This window comes from Pimephales promelas, chromosome 25 (assembly GCF_988280905.1).
Source record: "Pimephales promelas chromosome 25, fPimPro1.hap1.1, whole genome shotgun sequence".
In the NCBI taxonomy this organism is placed as follows: Eukaryota; Metazoa; Chordata; class Actinopteri; order Cypriniformes; family Leuciscidae; genus Pimephales; species Pimephales promelas.
Window position 1 is genome coordinate 17,086,000 of NC_142793.1, and position 9,618 is coordinate 17,095,617.

At 38.6% G+C, this 9,618-nt stretch overlaps 1 protein-coding gene across 5 annotated transcripts in view; it reads right to left on the bottom strand.

Moving 5' to 3' along the window:
* dyrk4 (dual specificity tyrosine phosphorylation regulated kinase 4) overlaps positions 1-9,618 on the bottom strand; it is a 30,809-nt gene that overhangs the window by 13,341 nt on the left and 7,850 nt on the right. The window contains exon 1 of one of the 5 annotated variants that reach the window (XM_039646879.2): positions 4,084-4,470. The exons of 1 other annotated variant lie outside the window; for it this stretch is intronic. In XM_039646879.2, coding sequence (XP_039502813.2) covers positions 4,084-4,185 — 102 coding nt within the window. In that variant the 5' untranslated portion in view covers positions 4,186-4,470. Of the gene's footprint in view, positions 1-943; positions 1,739-4,083; positions 4,471-9,618 lie in introns of those variants that run through there. 3 more of the 5 variants (XM_089127904.1, XM_039646880.2, XM_039646885.2) reach the window with 3 other exon arrangements.

Below are 9,618 nucleotides of genomic sequence, written 5' to 3' on the forward strand. Positions count from 1 at the left end.
AAGACACATGGCTTGAGGATTTTTAAGCAACCTAACCATCACATGTTCAGGCAAAATATAGCTACTAATGCACAGTTATAAGGTTTAATAGGTGCTTTAACATCAATCTTTGACAGAACAGAGACAATATGTTCTGTGATTTCTGTCCAAATGCAATTCAGCAAATCTCCCTGATAGAGTGATGGGATAAATATCAGATTGGGATTTACATTATTTATTGTAACCTTGCACTAAACATTATCATAGAACCGAAAATACACAGAACGGAGCGCAAACAAATCTCTCATGTTACTGTGAGTTATGATTCTTAGAAGGCAAAGAGCAATGAAACCCGAGCAAATAACCAAATTAAAAAAAAAAACGTGAGGACGTTATTTATAGTCCATTACAATTATTACCATGGTAACCAGATTATGCCTGTGAAAATTGCGCTATATAATACGTTATCTGCACATATATATTCTAAAACATATATAGGTCTATTAGTCTATATATAGGACATACAAACATTTGCTTCTGATAACGGTAAAAACTAATATTTCACATTATCATAAACAATCACTGAAGCCTATGCTAACCTTACATGTTATAATTATAGGTAAGCATAGCTTGTGCAAAAATATTAATAATAGTAGTAATAACCTGTGTAAAACCTTTTTCATAATATTTCTGCAAAAAAATGGAGGCTGATACTTAGGCTACCAGTTAAAGGAAGAACTAAGAAAACCACCAGGCTATATTAGACAACTAACCTAGGCTATAATAAAGCCTTTGGGCATATGCGTAAATTATATAAAATGTTTGAAACCATAATCATTGTAAACTTAAAATCAGATACCGGTAGGCTAAATGTGCTTTTTTTATTAAAAAAAAAAAGAAGCATTTTTAAAAAAAGTTTTTAACAAGAGTACCTAAAGTGCATGGAATACTCTTCATACATTACCTTGTTATTAATTTCAGGAAACATGTCGCTTTTTGACACGTAGATATTCAACACATCCGAGTCACAAGGCATAGGGTTTAAGAAAAAAAAAGAACGGACTCGCTATTAAATCCAACAGGAAACTTCCATTTGCATCTTAAGAATCCTGTAAGACACCGAACCCGTCCTGCCAGCACTGGAAAATACCAGGGAGAACTTAGCGAAATGAAGTGTTTCCCAATGAGGAGGAGAGAGGTTGAAAAGCTTTCGTCAGCAGGAGATTAACGAAAAGAGGCAAGCTGTCCCTCTGCTCCACTTGACGACGTGTAGGCTATGTCCCGAGATATGCCACCTGTTCAGGTTTTCTAGCCTGACTGCACTCTATATAGATGTGTTTACGTGCGCTTACCAACTGAACCCATATTCCTTCCGTCCTAGCACAGTGCATTTGTTTGCCAAGTCATGGCGATCCTAAAGTGGAAATCCAGGACAGAATTTGATTCGATGTCCGAATGTGCAGCAGCACAAATCAGCCTCTAATAACACAATTGTTTCGTGTGTAGCCTTCTTGCAGCGCGAGACGCGACTGATCCGCTCACTATTTCCTCGCTTCAACACGAGCTTTGAGTATGCAACGGCTCCGGCTTCGGCACTATCTGTTTACTGCCCTCTATTTAAGTTTCCATCTGTCAACGAACGATGGGACCTCAATAAATAACGCCTATCAGTACATCGTCATTCGCAAAACCTTATTTCAAAATGTCAGAAGAGCAGCGGGTGAGCCAAGAGCCTCACTCAACCTTATTAACTCAGTGATTAAGTGGGCTTTGATTTGAATGGGAGATTGTGTGCATTAGTAACAAAAATGTAACTTCTTACACCCAAAACGAATAGTACTGGTGGTGACACGCGTGTTTAGATAAACTACAAAAAAGAATACTTTGTGCAAATAAAGCAGTTTCATTCTACATAAAGGACCAAGGTGGTCTCCCTTGTGGTGGCCATGTTGAGATTATAAAGACCCCCTACTATTTGCTTGCAAAATAAATTATTCATTGGTTATAAATACATCTGTTAATAGGTCATAGGTAAATGAAACTTAAAAATAATTTTGACAAAAGAAAAAATAAGCGCAATTATAGTAAGAGTAAAATCTAGATTTAAATATTATCTATAATTGAAAAATAAATACCGAGCCATGCATTTTTTAAGAAGGAATTTTCCTACCAACAAAGCGCAGACTCCGCAGAGTACATCTTCATGTTAAGTTTTTATTAACCGAGCTGTTTTTAAGTTTACGTGGCATCTTGGTGAGACGTTAGCACATGTTATATGTTATATATTAGCACATTATAATGTCTGCATGTTTACAATTCTGCTGAAGAAAAAAACATTTCACAAAAGACAATATACTACTTGAATTATCAACAAATGGCAAAAGCCCAACACAAGTCCATTTTACTGGACTTTGTCTTGTTGTCGCTATGCAAAACATTTTAAGCCTTCATAAATGGCAAATATAGAAGGTAGCAAGTTGACACTTTTTTTCACACTTATTCCCTATAGACTGCACTGGTCACATGTAACAAACAAGCACAGCAGAGGCGGAAGCTGTGCACTGCATCTGATATAACGTGACTCACCATGTTAGGTCAAAAAATTATTAGTAATTATTATCAATCTTTCAGATTGTCATCAAAAAATGTGTCTTTACAAATTTAAGACAAATAGTGATCATTCTGAAAATGAGTGATGAGATGAGGTGAAAAGTGGAGGGCATTTTGTTTTGATCATGGGAATAATTACACAAGCATGCATAGCATCACAAAACCACATAGCCTTTGCTTTGTACATTTGTACTACTATATTGAGTATTGGTTTACATTTAAAAAGGTTTAGGTTGAGTATGTTCATTTTTTGGGTGAAGCTTTTCAACTACTCCCTTGAGAGAACAAACTAGACTGTCTAAAGCAAAGAGAGAGATAAATAGACATAGAGACAAAGGTGTGTGAAAGAAGAGCACTCACACTGTGGTGGGAGGAGGGGAAAGAGGCTTGATTATGATTAGTGTTTATGTTACATAACTATCTAATAATCATGGTGAGCTATTTCTGACGGAGTGCTCGTTCAGCACATTGGAGCTCAGAGAGACATGCACATGACAACTCTTTCCTAACCCTATCCTCGTCATCCTGTCCATCCCATTGAAGGATTCTTTATTAAAGAAAATGAGAGCTCTGCATGACTGAAACCAGTTATGAAAACGTAAATACTACCACTCACACATTCACTGCTATGGATGTAGCAATGATAAAAAGGTGATAGATTGCAATGACTAAGAAGGCCTTTGCTAGATGCTACAGAGAACTGAACAGGTTTTTTTAAAGAGGTGAGTGAGGAAACCTTTGCTCAACACTTTGATCCAAAATGTTTGTCTTTGAGAGATTCACGGCACTCAGTCATCATCCATCCACTCCCCTGCATGTTGCTCAAAACATGTAGCCTTTTTTCATTGAACATAAAAGTAGTTAGAAATAGTCCATAAGTATTTCAAGGCTGCTCTTTATGAAAGTGTATAGATGCAGCTGTCAAGCTCCAAAAACTACAAAATAGAGCCCATTTTGTAGTTTGCAGTCCATATGACTCCAACTCTATTTCAAGTATTCTGAAAAGATTAGAGGAACCCTGCCATAAAGGCAACATCTTTGCACACCTTTTCTCACAGTGCAGCAAACCGCCACTGTAGGGAAACAGGCATGACAGGCATTCATTTTTGTGCCTTGTGAACAAAATGTCTCACTAGTTTGAGTGTATTTTTGGTAGAAGCAACCGGAAATTAAACAGTTAGGGTTAGGGTTAACCTTTCCAAAAATCTATGTAACCCTCCTATATTGGACTTAAATTAAAGACAAGTGATCACTTTGTATTTGAAATATTTATATTCTCAGTCATACTGAAGTAAATCAGAGCACACAATTACAAAGACTGCACTAAAAATCTGTAATGTAAAAAAAAAGTTATATTTACTGTTACAAATGCACTAAACCTGCTCAATTGCAATTTATCTAGAGTTGAAGGTAGACTTATCCATGATTCATTAACAGGGGATGGACATTTTAGGAGACAGCACTTACTGTTGGCAGAACACCGCAAATCTTTACCTCGGGTTGAACTCTCCTGTTCCTGTGACTCTGTCGGGTGCCCCAGCAGTTCTGGAGGATCTCAAAGCCACAAGAAGGTGGTGTGGTCGCTTTTCCACCCATAATGGGGTCTCCCCATGCTGCAGTAACCACAGGCCTCAGTCCCACCACATCATGCCCACCTGTCGGTAAAGAAACCCTGAATTTAACCGAAACAACTTCGGCCTTTGACGATCTTCTAGAGCTCCACGGTCCAGACTGAGCAACCCGATGGGATCCTTTCCTTTTAGATTTCTACAGACATGTGCTTGTCCAAAAGATACACAATCTCTGTTTGTAGGAGGATGTGGTCGCACTCATTTCTCTGCACTGGATCTAAGAGTCCATTTCAATTGCCATCTCTGCTCGAGGAGATGTGCGTTGTAGGCTGGGATAAATGGGTGGTAACGTGGAGTGCACAGGGAGAGGTTGTGACGTGTGGATGAGTCTCCACAAGGGAGCCGGAGGCTGAGCAGTGGGGACTCTCAGTGCCATCTTCCTCTTCCTCAATGGAAAACATCAGGGGAGTGATCCCTGACAGTAGAGCTCCACCCAGGGGCAGCAGAAGTGGCTTCTGTTGGGACTATTGGTAACTCCTCCATCCCAGAGGCCGTCTCCTGGAGACAGTCGGATATATTTCCTCGCCTCCGCTGCTTACGTTCCCCCAGGACGCTGACAAACAACAGCGAAGTGCAGAGAGGAAATCTTATCTCCCAGCATGCACACATAGGCTTTGGTTTCTCCTGCTACAGCACGGAGAGAGTGGGAAAGCTAGCCCTGCCTTTCATAGTGATGCCTCCGCCATTTGCCTCCATGGATAATATTTCTGACTGTTTCATCCATGGGGACGTGGGGTCTAATGTGTATACCCACATCTCTCAGCGCCACTTAGGAGAGGACAAATTGGATCTTGTGCACCTGCCATCAACTGAGAATGGGAATGTGTTTACCAGCTTTGTGTTTACATTGTAACTGACATTAGGAAGACCTTAGACATGTCGCTGAAATCGTGTCACTCAATGGTTATGTAACAGATGTTTCGCCTGCAATCACATGGGCGGTGGGGTTTTTAATGCGAGGTGGATGTGTTACAATCTACTATGACATTACAGGCCTTCTGGCAACAATTTGTTTTTTTTAAAATAGAACAGCCGGGAACTGTCGTTATATAAATTGACCTCTTTTATCGAATTTCTCCAAAGGTAACACAGATATATTTGGATTAGGATCAGCTTTTGTAAAAGATTTTAAACCAATATACAGCAGTGTCCAATCTTGATCCATCCTGTAAAGTTTAGCTCTAACGCACCTGCCTGAAAGTTTTAAGTGATCCTCAAGACATTGATTAGCTGCTGAAATGTGGCCCTTCAGGAGCAGGATTGGACACCCATGCAATACCCACATTCACGGTACAGTTATGTCAGGGGTCCTCAAACTTGATCCCGGTGGCCAACCTGCAGAGTTTAGCTCCAACTTGGTCCAACACACCTGCCTGGCAGTTTCGATTGATCCTGTTGCCCTTGATTAGCTGGTTCAGGTGTGTTTAATTAAGGTTAGAGATAAAGATCATGTCCACACTAATACGTTTTCGTTTGAAAACGTATATTTTTCTCTACGTTTTGGTCTTCCGTCCACACTGAGACGGCGTTTTAAGTCAATGAAAACAGTTTTTGGAATACGCTCTCTAAAGCGGATAAATTTGAAAACGCCATTTTCGCATTGTAGTGTGGACTGTGAAGCCGGAGGTATTTTAAAACGATGACGGAAGTTTAGTCATGTGATCCATGTTGTACCAATAGATATTTTGGTACACCAGTATAGTACCTGTTATGTGCTATTCACTTTTATACTGTTGCTAAAATATGTTAAGTTGTGTTTTTTAGACCAAACATATGGTGACTAGTGCGACCTAGACGCATCAGTGATGGTGAAATATTTTTAAATAATTTTGATGAGTTTCTCATCCACAATGAAACGGAAAACGCCTAGTGTGCTTTTAATGCTTTTAAACGAAAACGCCATTTTCAAATGTATCCGGATTAATGTGGACGTAGCCAAACTATGTAGGGAGGTGGCCCTCCAAGAACAAGATTGGACACTCCTAGTTGTGAACACAGTTGGGAAATATGTTCATATTTTAAAGTATATAGAAAATTCACCCAGACAGTATAATATTTAGTTCCAAATTCTTATTCTAGAGGAATGTTATGGGAGTAGAAGAACTGAATAATAGAAGCAATTTCTGTGAACTGAAGAAAGACTACTATAATAACAAAAGATTTTGGCTATATAGTCATGGAAGCAAAAGAGTGATTTTGACTTACTTTGGGTGAAAAAAGGTACATCTAAGCCACTCTTACAAAATTATAAAAATTGGCACATAGGATAATCAAGGATAAAAGGTTTAAAAATCCAGTAGCTTCAAGAAATGATGTTAGACCTTACACTTTCCCAGCCTTGCTATTTCTGGCTCATCAAATGCAACTTATATTGTGCAAACTGGTTGTGGTTACTAAGTCAGTATCACCAATGATATTACAAATGTTTAACAATGTAAATTCATAAATGCAGCAGACTGATGGCTAATAATGACCTAGCTGGCAGATTTAATCATAGCGATCAAGAAGTGGATATAAGACATTCAGGTGAGAAAGGAGTCATCCAATAGCAGGTGTTGTAGAATAATGGATTAACCACATGTGACACGTTTAGAAGCCAAAAGATAAAGTAGAGGTAAAGTCTTCACCTTTGCTAAGACGTTATTTCTGCACATGACCATATATATGTGCGCCTTATTGAGACTACAGATGGCAGTCTATTTTAACCGGTTAAGTATGTTGATGACCAATTTAAGCCTGCACTTGCCCTAATAAAATTAAACAGTATAAGCAGTTATGTAGCTGACAAATAGTCAGTGAGACACACCTTTGAATGACTATTTTTATTTATTTAAAAAAAAAAAACACACACAACACTCAGCAAGACCAAAGAACAGCACAAGCCTTGGCACAAAGTCCAAAGATGTTAGCCTGAATATAGCCGCAACAGCGCTCCAGTGAAGATGCATTTAAAGGCACAACTTTTGTGGGAGGGATTTGCCATGCAAATTTGAGTCATTCTAAATTTAAAATGATAGCAGAGTCCACACCACAACTATAACGGAAACTGCATAGAGAAACGATATTGTTGGAATCACTTTCAAAACAATTTTTTTTTCCAGCTGATGAATGATAAAAAACATTTGACGCTTTTCCACCGCTGGTACGTCTTGGTACGGCTCAGTACGGTTCGGCTCGCTTCGCTTTTCCACTGCGTGGTACAACTTGACTCGGCACGGTTCGGTTCGCTTTAGCTCGGTTTGCTTTTCCACTGCAGTTAATACTGCTTCAAAGTGGGTGTGATTATAGTCTGACTGTTACAGTTTATCCAGTCCTCGGCAACCAACCAGATGATTCTGCCTGACCAATCAGTGATCTGCTGCGTGTTCTCGTCACATTTTAGTATCGGTGCGGTACGCTTGGAACCTCAACAGAGGTGGTACCATTTAAAGTGAGCCGTACCGTACCGTACCATGCAAACGCGCCAATTGACCGCCAAACAGAATCCATCCTGCTTTAAAGAGCTGACAGATGACCTACAATGTGCACTTATAGTAAACAGAACGTTATCGTCCATTGGTGTGGATACTAATATAGTTATCGTTAGTTTTCTTTATAGTTATCATAGTTGGTGTGAACAGGCCTTATTAGCTTAGGCTTTCAGCATGCTAATTAAATCATTCTGTCACTAAAAATAACTTATAACCTTTACTATTGGTACACTTTTAAGTATTCTATGTTCAAAAAAACGTGTGCTTATCAACTTCCTAGTCTGTGCAAAACTTTCCGCCACAAGGATGTTGTCTTGCCAGGGCATTGCTCTGTGGTTGCAAGTCTGGAGTATTTTTTAGCACGTTGCTATGCGTTTGCCTGGGGGTTCTTGGTGGATGCTTATACCCCTATGCCCCTATGATATTTGAGAAATGTCTTAGATCTCTCCTTTAGTGTAAGTCTATAGGACTTTTCACCCGTTTTATCATCCACCAGTCAAAAATACTATACCCATTACCTATAAGAGGTAACCTTTTGCTGTATCATTCACATCCGCTACACTAACACCTTGTCCTTAGGATTATGGGCTTTATTCTAGACCTTAGCAAGCACCATTGATGGAAATAAATGAATAAGAATAACACTCCAAACTCTCATGAATATAGTTGGTATTTTTTGATGCTAGAGATATACAGATGTCCATGTTCAACAGTCGAGTAGTGCAATGAGTGGGTAGAGAGACAGACTGACAATGCCCCACTCACTTATGCCAGCATAAGCAGCATGAGTAACATTATCTGTCAAGGTCAGCTGTCTGGGCCAGGCCTCACATGGGCTAAACCTTATCACACACACACAAATACACAAACCCATATGCACACACAGCGAATGGGACAGGATGACAATGATAACACTCAACATGTCTTGGCCCAGGATTGAGTCACAATGACCCCACTTTTGTCAGGGAAGCTACTTTTAAATTTCAAGCTACCTTTAACAACACACTTGTATTTAACTTTTTTAAGTTACTAACATTGAAGATGTTAAAGGTATAGTATATGGGTAGTATAGTAATCACAATATAACAAATTCTAAGTATAGGCCAACACAAAACTTGATTTATAGACCTTTATTATTTTTACATATTATTTGAGTCAGTCTTGTTGATTCAGTAGCCTCACAGATTTATTTAGTCCAGTAAAAGTTTCAAGAGACTGATACAAACTGGGAGCTGAGTTCGTAAGTTTTTTTTAATGATTATTTAAAAGAACTGACTTGACAAGAGTCATTTCTTTATGAATCATAATCGCAATGCATACATTTTTGTTTTTGCAGGCAGTCATCGCTGGCTAAAACTCAAGATGTGTTTTCTTTGATATTTGGCGCTACAATTCCTTTTGAAAAAACATAATTGTGTAATATTTATACTGCAAGCTAGCTAATCAGGTAAAAAAATATAATTTAAATAGTTGAGCAGCCCATGAACTGTAGAGGATAAAGTGGTTTGACGAGCATCTTTTTACAAAAGGCTTCTAATGTAGTTTTGTGTATTTGTTTTATATTTTTTATAGATATTAAAGGGGTGTGCTGAGCGTTAAATGTGTTTTTTTGTCCTCTAATCGAAACTAATGCAACTAATCCAACTTTTTCAACTGTCAGTCATATTGAACTTGATCTTGAGCGTTAAATCAAGGATATAAATATGCAGATTCATTTTAAGGCTATGACACAACCTTGAAGACCTTTCCCATTACCAAAGGAGGGGGAATCTGATATCAACATTTACAGGAACTACAATCACATTTGGCTGAAACACTTTATTTCAGTGTCAGTATTACATGCATATACTACAGTAATAACTATAAATTATGCATACATCACATGCAACTAACCCCAAACCAAATCTTAATCATAACCCTATAGTAAG